The sequence below is a fragment of the Nicotiana tomentosiformis genome, chromosome 8 (genome assembly GCF_000390325.3).
Source record: "Nicotiana tomentosiformis chromosome 8, ASM39032v3, whole genome shotgun sequence".
Lineage (NCBI taxonomy): Eukaryota > Viridiplantae > Streptophyta > Magnoliopsida > Solanales > Solanaceae > Nicotiana > Nicotiana tomentosiformis.
The window spans coordinates 104,765,957-104,784,185 of record NC_090819.1 but is presented as its reverse complement, the minus strand read 5'-3'; the positions used below and the strand labels follow the sequence as shown (position 1 = coordinate 104,784,185).

The 18,229-nt window shown below is 39.9% G+C and overlaps 2 protein-coding genes across 2 annotated transcripts; both read left to right on the top strand.

Moving 5' to 3' along the window:
- The first annotated feature begins 4,210 nt into the window (after positions 1-4,210).
- On the top strand, positions 4,211-4,798 carry LOC138897946 (uncharacterized). The gene has a single exon (XM_070183972.1). The coding sequence runs from the start codon at positions 4,211-4,213 to the stop codon at positions 4,796-4,798; it is 588 nt and encodes a 195-aa protein (XP_070040073.1).
- Positions 4,799-8,898: 4,100 nt separating this feature from the next.
- LOC138897945 (uncharacterized) lies at positions 8,899-10,494 on the top strand. The gene is made up of 3 exons (XM_070183971.1): positions 8,899-9,509; positions 10,101-10,227; positions 10,342-10,494. Exons 1-3 carry the CDS (start codon positions 8,899-8,901, stop codon positions 10,492-10,494), a joined length of 891 nt encoding a protein of 296 aa, XP_070040072.1.
- The last annotated feature ends 7,735 nt before the right edge of the window (positions 10,495-18,229 follow it).

The window sequence follows — 18,229 nt, the reverse complement described above, 5'->3', positions numbered from 1 at the left end:
CTATCTGTTTTTGATTGTCGTCTATTTTTATCATTTTGAGCATCTGAGTTGAGTCTAGAACTACCAAATAGTAGGTTCAAAGCCTCCTGAACCATAGGTCTGGGACGGGTAGTACACGCATAGGGTACGACTTAGAAATGAATTAGAACGCTTTTATGTAAACAACTTCAACATAGCAATCGGGTAGCAGAAGATGATAGTTTGTGCTCGCTGAATAATATGAGCAACCCCTACCTAAAGGTAGTTGCGAAGTATTATTTATGTTGCACGGGGTGATCCTTTAGGCTAAAAAACTTAGGACCCCCCCCCCCTTTTTATTTATGTGCATGTTATCCATACTTAACATAGATCAACGTGGTTTGTACCTACATAGTCATTAAGACTTGTATCGATTCTCATATGTTTAACAAGACTCTACGACTTCTGAATTTTCCTTCTATTTATTTGATCACCTAGCTTAATTATATAATCCACATAGTCTAAAGTTCGGTCGGGACCCACAGTTGTGGACCTCAAAGAGTGCCTAACACCTTCTCTTTGAGGTAATTTAAGCCATTGCCCAATCATTGGTGGCGTTGACTAGTCAAACAGATTTATTTGTAAATAGGTGCCCTAAAGCACCTCAAAATCGTTAGTGGCGACTCTTGTATTTTAATACCTCCTTTAAAAGTGTTGTCACACGTCGAGACCCGCTTTCGCGAGAAAACGGGGCGTGACAGCATGGAGACTTTGCTGGAGATACTTGGGCTTTTACCATAATGAACTTGACTTATGTGGATTACTTTTTTTTATTTTTCTTTATCTGTTTTAAAACTGCTATTACATGCACATCCCTTCCCTTATTCACCTTTATTTGTTAAAATTTGCTACGACATGCACATCCTTCCCTTATTTCACCTTTGTTTATTTAAATTTGCTATGATATCCTTTACCCTATTCTCTTTTGACCGCTTTCCATCTCTTTTCATCTTGTCTAAGACTGCTATATCATGACTCTCCCATCCTTGCTTCCTTACCTTGTTCATTACGTTCTCGCATATTTTTTCATGAACTAAACTGACTTCTTTCTTTTGTCTTTCTTATCTCTTCTTTTCATGTTTACTTTTGCTATTTTATTTACTGCTTTTACGTATTTTATCATGCAAATACTTGGCAACGTATTATTATTTCTGCATAAAGCATGCTCCACATCATACTCCACTCGTGCCAATTATAAACATAGTGGCGCTTGATGAGTGTCCGCGCTTTCCTGAAAATTACCCTTTTAAATCGGAAAGGTTTACTTGCGGTAGACTAGTCAATCAGTGGTGCAATCGATGGTCCCGTGCCTTTCCCTCTCAAGTTGTCCACTTAGGAGTACCAGTCTAGACCTTTCTAGAAACCCTACTCCAATTTAAAATGTACATGCATCATGCTAAACCTAGTACGGGCTGAAGCGTTATTAACGTAACAACCCGCTAAGATGAACCTTGTCCAAAGTCCGACGGGATTTCCACAATCCCAATTGAAACTATCATATTATGTGCATTACTTGGAGAAAATGTGCCAACGTGTTGATCATTATTGCATAAGTAGTCAAATATGGAAGGGAAAATGGCTAACTTTTGTTTGTTTGCAGAAAATTAAGCACGAAATCCCCAGGTTCGGTATGGTCCAAAACATCCCACCTTTGCTACTTGATTGGTGGAAAGACCTTGCACCTTGCGAAAAAAATTATGTGAGAAGAGTACTTGGTGACCTGTCATCCTTGCTAAACGTTCGACCAAATAGGGAATTGATTGAGGCCGCTACCATGTTCTGGGATGAGAAAAGAATTGTTTTCTGATTTGGTAACATAGAAATGGCTCCTCTCTTAGAAGAAACAGAAGGCTTCGCCAAGTTTCCATGGGATAGACTGGGATTACTGGTACTAGAGAATCGCACTCCCCGCGGTTTTCTAAAAATATTGGGTTTTAAGAAGAATGATGAACTGCTCTATCTAAAGAAATCATACATCCCTTTTGAATTTATTTACGAGCACTATGGGCATAGCAAGTCGTATCATCTTCACCATGACGAACTCTCCATTACTTCCTTGGGTTGGGTGCACCGTTGGGTTTTTGTGTTCGTCATCTACTTTTTGGGGTTGTTGATATTTCTAATGAAAGGAGGAAGGATTCATACTCGCTTAGCCATGGTCGCCAGGACCTTGATGGATGGCATCGAGGGACAAACTTATACCATCATCCCTATGATCTTAGCTGATATGTACCGCGCTCTAGATCGGTGTAAGCAAGGATTTAGACATTTTGAGGGTTGTAATCTATTGCTACAAGTTTGGCTGCTAGAACACTTTTAGAGAGGAGAATACCGTCAAGATCTTCTGCGAAGGCCACTGAATGAATACATAGCTAACCATCACCCAAAGAAAATAACGTTTATCCCAGACAAGTTTGCACAGCCTGAAAATATTGTAAGTTGGGTGCGTTTCTTTAGTAATCTGACAGACGAGCAGGTACATTGGATGTTTGAATGGTTTCCTAGTAATGAGTTCATCATCCGGTCAAGGGGGACTACTCATTTGATACTGATTGGGTTGCGAGGCATTTATTCTTATGCTCATATAAGGGTAATGAGACAAGCTGGGAGGAAACAAGTCATACATCAGGTTTCTAACATGGTCCAATACAAAGCAGATTTCAAGGGAGATGTCATTCCATTAAAGTTCAAGGCACAACATATGTGGAATCAACAGGTCATCGTGAAAGGAGAAACTATCAATCCGAATAAGTATCACGCTGGTCATATGTACTACTATCTATCATGGTTGGAAGACGACATAGCAGGGGACGTCAAGCCAGGAGTCAATATAAATGATAGGATCATAGATGAAGTGCCTGAGGCACAAGTTAACTACAAAAGGCTACGCAAAAGGGTGTTCGAGTCTGAAGCTAAACATCTGGATCAGCACAAAGTAAACATGGAGGTAATAAGGGAATGGAAGGAGATTGCCACTAAGTCGACAGAAAGTTTGGAATGCTTGGAACAAGGACTGATGGGGCTAGAGGGGAAGATGAGAAAGAGACTCTCGGATTGTGAAGGCATGAACGATGATGAAGGAGGGAACCTGGTAAAAGCTTACTTACTGCTGGATATGCGCGATCTGGAAAACCTGATTGATGGGTTAAAAGAGCCAAGTATGGAGAAACTCCTTCAAGGACCCGGTAGACTAGGAGATAATATTCTTTACTGCTTTCTAGCTTAAATTAGATCTTGATGTAATAAGGCTTGATGCCATTAGTAACTTTATTATTATTGTCGGTTTAGTGGAAGTTTGTTTTGACCTATTTTTGCATTAATGAAATGAAGCAAAGTTGGCATCAATTTTATCCAAGTCTATGTGTCGCGTAGGCCTACCTAAGGCACAATGAGGTCCCCAAAATTAGGACGCGAATTATTGCATGACTTTGCGAAACATGTTTAAATACTGCAAACACTCTTTTATTTTTTAACTTACTAACTTGGTTACTTTTTCCTTTTCTTTTCTTTTTGATTATTCCCATTCTCAAAGGTTGGTTCGTGCATACTTGCATCATCGGCATACCATACCAGATCCAGAGGTCCTCTACCTCCTCTTCCACCTAGCAACCCGAAAAGGAATAATAAGGTAAAAGGGAAGATGGATGATTTGAGCATCATGAAAGACAATGCTACTATGGCAGAAAATGTGGAAACTTCAGATGGCAGAACGAATTGGTGTCATGTTTAGAGTAGAAAATCCTGGAACTACAGGGCGAGCTCGAGCAAGTCCAAAATTAGGCAAACCTCTCCCTCGCTCTCAATGTTCCCGATATCAACCAACAAAACCCGACTACCCAGAACCAAACTCCACCACAAAACCCACAAAACCAAAATTCGCCACTAAATCCTCCTGCACCACACCAATATCACAGTCCCGCACTTACGCAGAACCTTAACCCGCCACCAGTACGGACCCCTCAACACCACCACCATCATCCAACTCAATATCCGCAAACCACTACTTATCACATCCCCCCAACATGCACCACAATCCTCTCCCGATCCCCAAAACTCGACCAATGACCACCCATATACCCAAGTTCCGGGAACTCATCAAAGCAACTCGATATATGTTGAAACCTTACCCCACACCCTACAACAAACTCTATACATACCTGAATCAACTGAGAAGGACCTGCTCATTAAAAACATGGCGGAGAAGCTCAAGAACCTCACAGGTAGAGTCCAGAGTGTTGAAGGTGGCAAAGGCGTGGAAGGTCTAAACTATGAGGACCTATGTATTCAGCCGGATGTGGAACTGCCGGAGGGTTACAAACCTCCCAAGTTCAAAATATTCGATGGTACCGGTGATCTGAAAGTGCATCTGAGAACATACTGCGACAAGCTTATAGGAGTGGGAAAGAATGAACAAATCCGTATGAAACTGTTCATGCGAAGCCTTACAGGAGATGCTTTGTCTTCGTATATCAGTCAAAACCTAAAGAAGTGGGTTAGTTGGGTGAGTATGGCATCAGATTTTATGGATAGATTCGGGTTTAATACGAAAAATATGCCAGACATTTTCTACATTCAAAACCTCAAGAAGAAACTGACAGAAACCTTCCACGAGTATGCTACTCATTGGAGATCAGAGGCCTCAAAGGTAAGACCAGCACTTGAAGAAGAACAAATGAACAAGTTCTTTGTTAGAGCTCAAGATCCACAGTATTACGAAAGGTTAATGGTCATTGAAAATCACAAATTCTCCGACATCATCAAACTAGGAGAAAGAATATAAGAAGTAATTAAGAATGGGATGGTAACCAATTTCGAGGCACTGCAGGCCACGAATAAAGCTTTGCAATCAGGACGCATTTCGAAGAAAAAAGAAGTGGGTGTTATGATGGTAGCTCAGGGCCCTAAGTCTCCCATTACATACCAAACACTTCCACCCACATATCAACCCTCACCCCTGAAATACCAATACCCTGCCACCTACCATACCTACAATACTCAGCCTGCATATTACCATTCACCTCCACCCACCCGCCAAAACTACCTGAAGCTACGTCCGAATTTTGACTGCAGACCTCCTAGACAATATACCCTAATTGCTGAACCCATAGACCAACTGTATGAGAGACTGAAGGCCGCTGGTTATGTTACCCTTATACCTGCTGTTGTTGTGGAAAATCCCTCCCAGTGGATCAACCCCAACAAAACATGTGCTTACCATTCAGGCATGAAAGGTCATACCCTTGAGGAATGTCTCACGTTGAAAGATAAGATTCAGATGCTGATCGACACTAAGGTTATACAGGCGAAGCAAGTTGCACCAAATGTTCGCAACATCCCTCTTCCGGATCACAGAAGTGAGGGAGAGAATGTGATAAAAACTGATGAGGAATAGGATCAGGAAGGGTCCATTGGACTCATCCGAGAGGAGGACGCTCCTAAAACATCTCCAGTCACCCTCACGCCAGTTGTGGTACAAACCCAAGTGAAATTTGAAGTTGAGGTAGCTACGCCCTTCACTGTGATGGTAGCTCCCACACCATCTTATAAGTCTGATTCCATTCTGTGGGATTATGTTGCGGAAGCAAGGAGAAAGGGAAAAGCCAAAATGAAAGAAACATGTGCCACACAAGGTATGACTAGAATAGGAAGAGTTTACACACCTGAGAATCGGGGAGGAATGAGCAAGGAAGTTGCACCTAAGCCGCCTGTTGTTGAGACTAGCACTGACGGCCTTTGGAGGAAGATACAAGCAAGGGAGTACTCTGTTGTTGACCACTTGAACAAAACTCCCGCTCAAATATCCATCTTATCACTGCTGCAAAACTCAGACGCGTGCAGGAATGCTCTGATGAAGGTGTTAAGTGAAGCTTATGTACCCGCCAACATCACTAATGGAGAGATGGCTAACATGGTTAGACAGGTATTGGAGAGCCACAAAATCACCTTTCACGAAGATGAATTACTACCAGAATGACTGAGTCACAACAGGGCATTGCACATCACGGTGTAATTTGAAGATAAGTTCATCGCCAGGGTCTTGATGGATGGAGGTTCAAGCCTCAACATATGTCCATTGACCACTCTAAAGAGACTAGGTAAAGGCCTGCACGAGATACGAATGGGAAGCATGAATGTGAAGGCGTTCGATGGATCTCAGAGAGCCACCATTGGAGAAATCAACCTCAATCTACATATGGGTCCGACTTGGTTTGATGTCGAGTTCCAAGTGCTAGATATATCTGCTACTTATAATCTATTGTTGGGACGGCCATGGATATATGCAGCCGGGGTAGTGGGTTCAACTCTGCACCAAGCCGTGAAGTTTAAGTGGAATCATCAGGAGGTGATCATCCATGGAGATGGAAGCAACCCCATCTACACCAACCAGATCGTTCCGGTCATCGAAAATAGAAGGAAGCTGGGCAGAGAAACATACCATCACATTGAACGGGTCAACGCAATTGAAAAGAAACGATGGTGGAGAAACAAGATAGAAATCATATTGCTGTGGACGGGGTATGAACCAGGCAAGGGTCTCGGCAAAAAGCTTCAGGGGATCACCAAACTCGTGCAACCACAGTACCATGGCACGACTTTTGGACCCAGATATGAATACAAATGTCAAGAATACCAGGATTGGACACCACATGGCGTGCTCCTTATTATCCACTGGAACAACCCGTAACACCTCTGCACCAAACAATCCATCAGGCTGACATGATGTGGGGATCTGAGGAAGATAAGGTTTTAGCTGGCATGAGGAAGTTGTTTCTAGATGAAGAAGATATGGACTGCAGTGCAATTGTTGAGGAGGAAGAGGAGGAGGAGGAGGAGGAAGAAGACCTTACCATTTAGACCGTGAGAGAAAGAGTTATTCTCAACAACTGAAACGCTGCACCATCCCGGGCTCGCCGAGTTCCTGGGTAGCCTGGCAAATTAGCATGAATTATTTTCAAATAGCTTTGAGAATTTAAGACATTTTCCAGTATTTTGTTTTGAAATAATTACTCGAGCCATCGAGTCATACTTGTTGACATTTTTAAAGTTTTATTAATGCATTATTGTTTTTCATATTTATTATTATCTTTCTACATTCTTTTCAGCATAATTATTACATATCCTGATGGACCCATGACTATGACATGTAATGAGACAACACAACATAAGGACAGTGATTCAGGGGATCTGGAAGATGATATAATACCTGAGGAAATCGTCAAAGAAGTAGAGAACTTTGAAAACAAACGAAGTCTAATTTGGAGGAAACTGAGTTCGTTAACTTAGGGGATTCGGAAACGGTCAAGGAAACGCGCATAAGCATTCATCTATCACCATCATAGAAGGAAGAGTATATTAGATTCCTAAAGGAATATGAAGACATCTATGCATGGTCCTACGATGATATGACTGGTTTAAGCACATCACAAACTATCCACCAATCCTATGTGTCCACCAGTAAAGTAGAAGCTCAGAAAGTTCAAGCCAGATATGAGTTTGAAGATAAAAGAGGAGGTCACTAAGCAAATCAAAGCCAAGGCTCTCTGAGTGGTCGAATACCCGACTTGGTTGTCCAACATTGTGCCAGTTCCAAAGAAAGATGGGAAAGTTAGAGTATGTGTCGATTACCGAGACCTGAACAGAGCAAGTCCTAAGAATGATTTTCCGCTGCCCAACATACACACATTGATTGACAATTGTGCCAAGCATGAGCTCCAATACTTTGTGGATTGCTTCGCAGGATACCATCAGATCTGGATGGATGAAGAGGATGCCGAAAAGACCGCCTTTATAACACCATGGGGAATATACTACTACAAAATGATGTTGTTTGGTTTGAAGAATGATGGGGCCACCTACATGAGAGCTATGATGACTATCTTCCATGACATGATACACCAGGAAATATAGGTGTACGTGGATGACGTTATCATCAAATCTAAAAGAAGTTCGGATCACATAGCAGACCTAAAGAAATTCTTCGATCGGCTTCGAAAATCCAATTTGAAGTTGAATCCTGCAAAATGTGTCTTCGGAGTCCCTGCTGGAAAGTTGTTAGGATTCATCGTCAGTCTCCAAGGTATTGAGTTAGACCCATAAAAAGTCAAAGCTAGCCATGACTTGCCGCCTCCAAAGAATAAAAAAAATGTGATGAGTTTTCTAAGGCGCCTCAATTATATCGGCCGCTTCATAGCACAATCAACTGTGATATGTGAGCCAATCTTCAGAATGCTATGGAAAGATGTTGCAACGAGTTGGACTGAAGAATTCCAAAAGGCCTTCGACAAAATCAAGGAGTATTTATCTAAATCGCCCATTCTGGTCCCACCAAAACTAGGAAGACCTCTACTGCTTTATTTGTCTGTGTTAGATAGGGTCTTTGGTTGTGTTCTTGGACAACATGATGAAACTGGAAGGAAGGAGCATGCGATATATTATCTGAGTAAGAAATTCACTCCTTATGAAGCCTGGTACTCTTTGTTGGAACGCACCTGCTGTGCTTTGACATGGATAGCTCAGAAGTTGAGACATTATTTTTGTGCATACACCACATATCTCATATCAAGGATGGATCCGCTAAAATACATCTTTCAGAAATCCATGCCTACGGGTAAGTTCGACATTGTCTATGTAACTCAGAAGGCAGTCAAAGGGCAAGCATTGGCAGATCATTTGGCATAAAATCCCGTAGATGGAGAATACGAACCATTGAAAACATATTTTCCCGACGAAGAGGTATTGTTCGTAGGAGAAGATATCACCGAGGGTACGATGGTTGGAGGATGTTCTTCGATGAAGCGGCAAACTTCAAAGGAGTAGGTATCGGAGCTGCCTTAGTATCAGAAACCGGTCAACACTATCTGGTATCCATGCACCAACAATATGGCGGAATATGAGGTCTGCATCCTCAGATTGGTCATTGACATGAACGTTCAGGAACTACTGGTAATCGGAGATTTAGATCTTTTGGTGCACCAGGTTCTAGGGGAATGGGCTACGAAGAATATCAAAATATTGCCATATTTGCACTATATACAAGAGCTGATCAAGAGGTTCACAAAGATAGAATTCAAACATGTTCCAAGGATTCAGAATGAGTTTGCAGATACACTAGCCACTTTATCTTCCATGATACAACACCCAGATAAGAATTTCATCGATAATATCCCGATAGGAATTCATAAGTGGCCGGCTTATTGTGCTCATGTTGAAGAAAAGATTGATGGAAATCTGTGGTTCCACGACATCAAGGAGTATTTGGAAAAGGGAGAATACCTAGAGAGTGCTACCCATACTCAGAAGAGAACGCTTTGCAGATTAGCCAACCATTTCTTTCAAAGTGGAGGAATTCTATATAGAAGGACTCCTGACTTAGGATTACTGCGATGTGTCAATACCAAGGAGGCATCCAGATTGCTCGAGGAAATACATGTCGGAACCTGCAAACCCCACGTGAATGGTTTTGTTTTGGCCAAGAAGATACTAAGAGTAAGGTATTTCTGGATGACTATAGAAACGGACTGCATCAAATATGTTCAAAAGTGTCACCAATGCCAGATTCATGCTGACATGATATGGGTACCACCCAACGAACTTAATGTAATAAGTTCGCCATGCCCTTCTCCGCTTGGGGTATGGACGTCATCGGACCAATCGAACCTGCTGCTTCAAACGGACATAGGTTCATTCTGGTGGCTATAGACTACTTCACAAAATGGGTTGAAGTCGCATCTTATAAAGCTGTAACTAAGAAGGTTGTAGCGGATTTTATTCGAGACCGCATCGTTTGTCTTTTTGGAGTACCAGAGTCGATCATTACTGACAATGCCGCCAATATCAACAATGACTTGATGAAAGCCATGTGTGAAATATTCAAGATCAAGCATCAGAACTCTACAACATACAGGCCACAAATGAACGGAGTCGTAGAAGTCGCCAACAAGAACTTCAAGAAGATATTAAGGAAAATGGTAGACAATTACAAACAATGGCACGAGAAGCTACCGTTTTCTTTGCTCGGGTATCGCACTATAGTCCGTACATCAACTGGGTAACTCCCTATCTACTGGTTTATGGTACGAAAGTCGTTATTCCCGCCGAAGTGGATATCCCTTTTTAAGAATCATACAAGAAGCTGAGCTCAGCGGTGCAAAATGGGTACGAGGCCAGTATGAACAACTATCTCTCATTGATAGAAAAAGAATGAACACGGTATGTCACGGTCAACTCTACCAGAATAGAATGGCAAGAGCTTTCAACAAAAAGGTCAGGTTGAGGCAATTCACACCAGGGCAGTTGGTACTAAAGTGAATCTTCCCACATCAGGATAAAGCAAAGGGCAAATTCTCACCCAATTGGCAAGGCCCTTACATGATTCACCGGGTATTGACAGAAGGAGCACTTATACTTGTAGAGATGGATGGAGATATTTATCCAAAACCCATCTATACGGATGCAGTCAAGAGATACTATGTTTGAGATTATGTTTGCACTTTCTATTTGATGCAACTGAACTACGCTTGACCTGATTCCCATTTAAGAGGGGATGTGTAGGCAGCCTTGTGGGTTCGGTCACATCATAATAAAATCTTCATTCCCCCTATGATCAGAAACTGGGGCAAAGTCGCAAGTTTGCCCGATCTTGTCATGTTCGGAATTGCCAAAGAATGTATTGCCAGAAGTATGCATTTAAACAGGGGCAGAATTTTGAGGAGGATCCTCAAAATCTCGAATCAAGGAGGTTGCAATGTATCAAAATGCGTCACAGTCATCAGTTCATCAAAATTATTTGATCTCGTGCATTATCACATATTTCAAACAACTACCTTTCTACAAATAATTTGTCAAATGCATGCATGTTTTTCGAAAACAATTTGTTTCTATGGAAGCCAGACGTTACCAAGAGTAACTCAAGTAGGGCCTCAAGACAAGAGTAAAGGTGAAGCAAGGAATCGAGAGCACGAACTAACCTTTCCCCCCGCAAAACTCACGATTTTTCTTTGGATGCAGGCACAATGAACATAACAGGAACGTCCGCAAATACATACACACAACAAGATCACTATCTTCATAACGACAAAAGTCGCCAAACGCAAACACATCAAGCTAAGAAGTGCTTTATCCTCTCGCGTTTAGTCATTGTTTTTTCTTGCATAGGGCTAAGCACTGCCTTCCTTTGCATGAGACTAAACATCGTCTCTACTCCTTGCATAGGGCTAAACATTGCCCTCACCTTGCATAAGGCTAAGCACTGCCTCCATTATTACATAAGGCTAAGTATTGCTTCCTTGCATGAGACTAAGCATAGTCTCCATTATTTGCATAGGGCTAAACATTGCCCTCACGTTGCATGAGGCTAAGCACCGCCTCCATTATTGCATAAGGTTAAGCACTGCCTTCCTTTGCATGAGACTAAACATTGTCTCTACTCCTTGCATAGGGCTAAATATTGCTCTCACCTTGCACGAGGCTAAGCACTGCCACCATTATTGCATGAGGCTAAGCACTGTCTTTCTTTGTATGAGACTAAGCATTGTCTCCATTCCTTGTAAGAGGCTAAGCATTGCCTCCATTATTGCATACGGCTAAACACTGCCTCCATTATTGCATGAGGCTAAGCATTGCATCCATTATTGCATGTGGCTAAACACTGCCTTCCCTTGCATGAGACCAAACACTGTCTCCGCTACACTGCATAGGACTAAGAATTGTCTCCTTTCTACGCATAGGGTTAAGCATTGCCCCCATCTCATACAAGACTAAGCCTTATCTTGTCTTGTCTTCGCATATGACTAAGCATCACATGTTTCCTCTATGAAACGATCGATATCGCCACATCTTTGCATTTCATGGGCTGAAACATCGCCACATTGTCCGAAGGCGCCATAGTACGAAGGCATCATCCTCATGGCCTGAAGACACCATTCCATGACCAGAGGATCTCTCAAAACTGCATATCATTATTCAAAGGCGTCATAGTCCAAAGGCACCATCCTCGTGACAACATTCCATGGCCTACGAATCCCTTACCATACGCTTCATGGCCCATGACATCATGGTCTAAAGATATCATCCTCATCGTCCGAAGACAACCTTCATGGTCCGAAGGGAATTTGCGTCATGTTTAAATTTTTGCAATAACCTATATATGTTCGTGTGCATCGTGTTTTACGTTTTGCAGGTAACTCGGGAGGTAACCGTTCTACAAACAGGAGCAATTTTTGCTCTGGTTTCCGTTCACAACGTTCACATCCTTACTTATCTCAAACGTAACTGACAACCAATAATTAATTACTTTTTGCCCCATAACCGCTCAAACACTTGCCTTATATATTTTTAACGTTCAGAATTACCTCCATAGCTCCAGCTGAAATCATCCGTTACTCAACATCGCATCCAAAATATCCTTTTCGAAACATACAACCACTCTTATAACAACTCCATCGTTTCGTTCGCCGTTAGATCCAGAACTACAAACGACCTGATTTCTGTAACACCAGGGATATATAGGCAACTCAAGAACCAGGATTCGACCCCCATTTTTCAAAAGTACATCATTCCTCACTCACTTCGGACAAAATTGGTCATCATTGTTTTTACCCGATAACTCTTTCATCCTTTCCGGGTAAAGAAAGGTAGTTGTTGATACCCAATTTTGCCCTCATATTTATTCAAATAGTATATATACCTTCAAAATATCATTTTGCATCATTACTTAATTTACAAGAGTTATACAAGTATTCTCTATAATTTTTCATAATTTTTAGAGCTTTAAATTAATTTCCTTGCATTTCTAATTACTTGATTATTTATTAATTATCCTTTTAAATTATTTTATGATGATTTAATCATCCAAATTTATTATTTGTATCCATATATATATATGCTTCATAATATTTTACTTTATCTTATGTAATTATATTGTATTTTAAAGATATTTTACATAATTTTTCAATAATAGCCTATATTCTATACATAATTGTATTTATTATATTATTTATGCTAAAATAATATTTTTATATTTTATAAAGTCAATCTAGTATTCTAAATCATTTTTTACTGCATAAGTGATGTTTTTACTATTTATTAATTTCTTTTATAAATTATTTTTAAAACAATTTTGCATATTTAATTTATAGCCCCAACACAGGGTTACTTCCGGACCAAATTTGGCCCAAATCATTAGCCCAACACTCCAGCCCAATCCAAACGACCCCTGTGACCAACCTGATCGCGACCCATCTAAATGACCCGTCCCGCTCCCCTTTCTATCTTGGTCGTTGATCTCAAATAATCAACGGCCCCTAATAAACTAACCCATTTCCATATATCCCTACCCTCTAACCCTAAAGACCCATTCCTCACTTCCACCGCCTCTACTCTGTCTATTCCTCTGCTCAAACCCTAATAACCGCCTCCACAATCCTCTCCAATTACGGTTTAGTTATAGAATCTCTATCTTTCCTTCTATATATGCTCGATTCCTCTGTTATTTACATGGTTTTGGTATCACAGGATACTTGCCTATCTTTGGCAAGTATACGGTCCTAAATCAATCAACCATCTCCAGACCTTCGAGATTTAGATGATATTTCGTATATATAGACCCACTACTAGGCCCTACGGGTCCGATTCAATGAGAGTTTACTATTTTTTGTTCTTCGTTTTAAACTAGGGTTTGTAATATTTCCCCTAAATTGTTTCTAATTGATTTTGCATGCTATAATTTCCTTATTTTGTGTTTAATCGACTGCCTTTCCTTGTTTGGGTACTTAATTGTGATGTTATATAAACCTCTCCCCAATTTCCTCTTGGGACGGACTCGAATCGCTAAAAATTACTATTGTCTTCCTTATTCCTTCTTGTCTTACACTATTCTGAGGCTCAATCTTTTGGCCGGCTGAAAGCCAAGGCCACCGAATTCTGTTAACCTTCCTCCAGTGCAAGCACTACTAGGGGTCCGTTTCGAGGTTCTTATGAACTCTGAAGTATTGGAGGTTTGGAGTTTTTCATCACTCTTTTGCAATTGCTGCTATGCCTGAGATTTTGAGTTTCTGGTTCTTTATTTATTTATTTGCAACTGGTTAGTGCTATGTACCCTCGTAATTCTACTTCTTTCTGTTTGTGATTATGTTATGTGCATTAGTGTTATCTGGATTTCTCTGAGTTAATTTCGATATTATATACAATTCTGCTTATTTCAGCATTACTCTATAGTTCCATTAGCCTTAATTTTGTACAAGTCTTGATGTTAACTCATATGTGTAAAGCTAAGTTGATTCATGACGCCTGCCTGATTCGTAATTGAAACCTAATTGATGGTTGTTAAACTTCGATTGATTTCTTGCATTAAAACCCCTTTGTGAGACTATGTTCTTGCTCGAAATTGCTCTCTTCATGTTGAATCTTTTATGCCTAATTTGCTATTTTTCTGCAAGTCATGGCTAAATGCTTAGCCTAATATGCTAACCTTAATTGTGTCCAACCTGAATGATCATTATGTTACTTATACCTGTTGCTTATTCTGAGTTTGGCTTTTTGCTTTGTTTTTTAGTATCATGATAATTAACTTATGCCCAGAATGTGTTCTAGTTCTTGTTGAGACAATCATGCCTAACTTGTTATATTTATGGAATTCTCCTCTTAGCTATGATCATTTCCCATGCTATTTGTAACTCCACTGAGTTCCTGACTTGATCAATCTTGTGTTCCTCAGTATCAATTGAGACCTATAGAGTAGATACCATAACCAGCACTTTTTCCATATATGTGACCAACTAGCATAAGGTTTGATGCTTGTCTGATGTGAAGGTGACATATTTTGTTCACTATAAGTCTTTTGGTATTGTAATTGATACTCAGCATGTTAAAATTATCTCATTCTCAACTAAGTAATTTTTTGAACCTGTTCTGTTATGTTGTCTTCATTAAGCCTTCATGAGAAGGCTATGCTATATTTGTTCTTGACTATGACTCTATTAGACTCTTATGCTTAAATCTTGTGTTAAGATTTTTTTTAGGCTAATTTTGAATCAGTTTACTCTTGAAACTCTTTTTTTTGGAATAGCTCACTATCCTATGATGATCAATTCTGTTACTTTAACTTTGTTTCTGAAAATATAGGCATGAATCTGCCTTGTGAACTTGTTTGTATTCTTGTCTATGTGTTTGGGCTAGAATTGTTGTGTGCCTTAGGAGTTAAGTATGAAGATTGTTAATCAATTCCATGAGTATTTTGTCACCGCTAAGGCTGAATTGGGCATCCCTTTGGTTAAGTAAGTTATTCATTTGGGCCTAGTATATTGGGCCTGATGTGGTACTGGAAGTCTGAAATACAATGTTCGCATTTGAAGTTTGGACTTGCAGTCCGTGTGAAGTTCTGAGCATATTGGAAGGCCCAGATGTGTTACTGGGTTATTCTATATTTGTAATTGGTCCAGAGCTTTGTTCAATGTGGTCTGTAATAACTTGTAAAACTGAATAATGGGGGAAACTAGTGAAAATTGGGGAAAACAGGTACATTCTAATGCTTGCAAAAAGGGTAGAAAATATGCCTATAGAGTCTACATTGTCTATTTGCTATTTTGTTCAACATGCCATATATGCTATTTAGTTTTATGTGTTGTACACTAATAAAAAGCATGCCTATAGGAATCACGCACACAATTCACTTCATTTGTCAAATATGCCACACTTGTTACCATGTCCACTATTCAACACTTTTAGGTAACATGTTTATAGAATGCAACAATGCAATACTTTTACTTATTTGGATACCATGACTATAGGATCTTAACTAATTGATCAACTACTTCGCGTTGGTTTCATACTGCTTCACTTAGATAGCATGCCTATAGGGATAAAGTGTTACAAAATTGAGTCCATTTGTCAATTATTAGAAATCTTGTCCATAGGATGTTGATTGACGCTGCTAATCCTGTATTTTCAAATGACTTCGCTGCCTAATTATGCGACTATTAAAGCTCATGCCTATAGGGACTATCATCTACCTAAGACTCATGCCTATAAAAACCAACATTTAGTAATTCAGAATTATGAGATTGTTTTCACTACCTTATTATGCAAAACGATTAGATATCATGTCTATAGGGCTTGCAATACTCAAATTTGCCTATACGTTAGTCCAAAAATTACAGCACTACCTATATAATATTGGAATTCAGGATCACATAGAAATCATGCCTATACGTCTTAACGATTCTAACACGTCTTAATACCGTCTACTGCCTAACTAGAAAATCAGTCTATGTGCTTTCCTGCTTATGTGTGGAGGTTACTTGAGCCTTTATTGCAATAATATGCAGTCATATCTGTTTTTTATTGTCGCCTAGTTTTATCATTTTGAGCATCTGAGTTGAGTCTAGAACTACCAAATAGTAGGTTCAAAGCCTCATGTACCATAGGCATGGGACGGGTAGTGCACGCATAGGGTACGACTTAGAAATGAATTAGAACGCCTTTAGGTAAACAACTTCAACATAGTAATTGGGTAGCAGGAGATGATAGTTTGTGCCCGCTGAATCATATGAGCAACCCCTACCTATATGGAGTTGCGAAGTATTATTTATGTTGCACGGGGTGATCCTTTAGGCTAAAAAACTTAGGACCCCCCTTTTTATTTATGTGCATGTTATCCATACTTAACATAGATCAACGTGGTTTGTACCTACATAGTCATTAAGACTTGTATCGATTCTCATATGTTTAACAAGACTCTACGACTTCTGAATTTTTCTTCTATTTATTTGATCACCTGGCTTAATTATATAATCCACATAGTCTAAAGTTCGACCGGGACCCACAGTTGTGGACCTCGAATAGTGACTAACACCTTCTCTTTGAGGTAATTTAAGCCCTTACCCGATCTTTGGTGGCATTGACTAGTCAAACAAAGTTATTTACAAATATGTTCCCTAACGCACCTCAAAATCGTTAGGTGGAGACTCTTCTCTTTTAATACCTCCTTTAAAAGAGTTGTCACACGTCGAAACCTGCTTTCGCGAGAAAAGAATTTAAACAGGTTAGTAATAGATGCAAGGATCAACTCAATTACGCAATTGTCTAAGCCCCATAGTTGGCGCCAAACTGTTTACCCGTAATACGGTACAGTTGAATTTATTCGTGGTTTATAGACAAGCGAATCAATTTGATCCCAAAATGATAAATAAATTAAATATAAATGCAAGACTTAGCGTTGAAATCGAGATAAGACAGTGAGTAGCCTGGTTCCGGGAACAGAGCTTCCGAAGGCAACAATAACAATATTAATAAGCAAGAAATAAAGTATTATTGAGTCTTTGAATAATATATAGCATAAGTTTTACAGAAAATTCGTGTCCCTCTAATGGTTGTTGAACTCGCTATTTATAGTTGCACCTAGGGAACAAGGTCCTAGGATCAAACCCCTCTTAAATAACAATTATGGGGGTCATTGAAGAATGTATAACGGCATGCTATGAATGTCATGTTCTCTATAACGGACTATGTATTTAATACTGTAGAATATTCTCTATTGAATTCTACCGGGTGTCATGCATTTATTTGTCTTTATGAGCAACATTACCTTCGCGGACAACCGAGATTGTTGCCCCGGACTTGATTTCCACCTGTCTCGCTTTCTATTTCTCTCTGGTTCCACGTGTCGCTCTATTATGCGAGCATTTAATATGAACATATTTTGCCCTATACACTAATACTATTGGTAAGGACACGGAATACACTCGGCTACCTACGTTCCATCTTAATTATCGATCTCCATACTTTCCTATCAACGCCACCTTAAACTTTTGGTAAACAGTCCTTGTTCCTTGCTAATATTTACTTCATTTTGTCTTTAAACTCAACAGCCAAAATTTAAGTGTGCATGTGCAAACTCATTTAAATGTGTTTTTAAGTCCTCAATTCCAGAAATAGTTAGGCAAGACACTTGATTGATGAAAGCTTCTTTCTTACGAAGGAGGAAAAATACAAAGTACATAAAGAGATATCGGGATGCTTTCCATTATCCAATTTGAGTATTCATAGTGACATCTTGTTTCTTAATCCTAAAGACTCCTGCTGAAGAAAAGGACAAATAAATAAGGAGACACTCAATTGACCCTAACACATATCCAGGAGGCAAAGGTCAATTCAATCATCTCAATGTGTATATTCATTGGACTCTAAAGCCAAAGATACATTGTGAGTCTGTGAC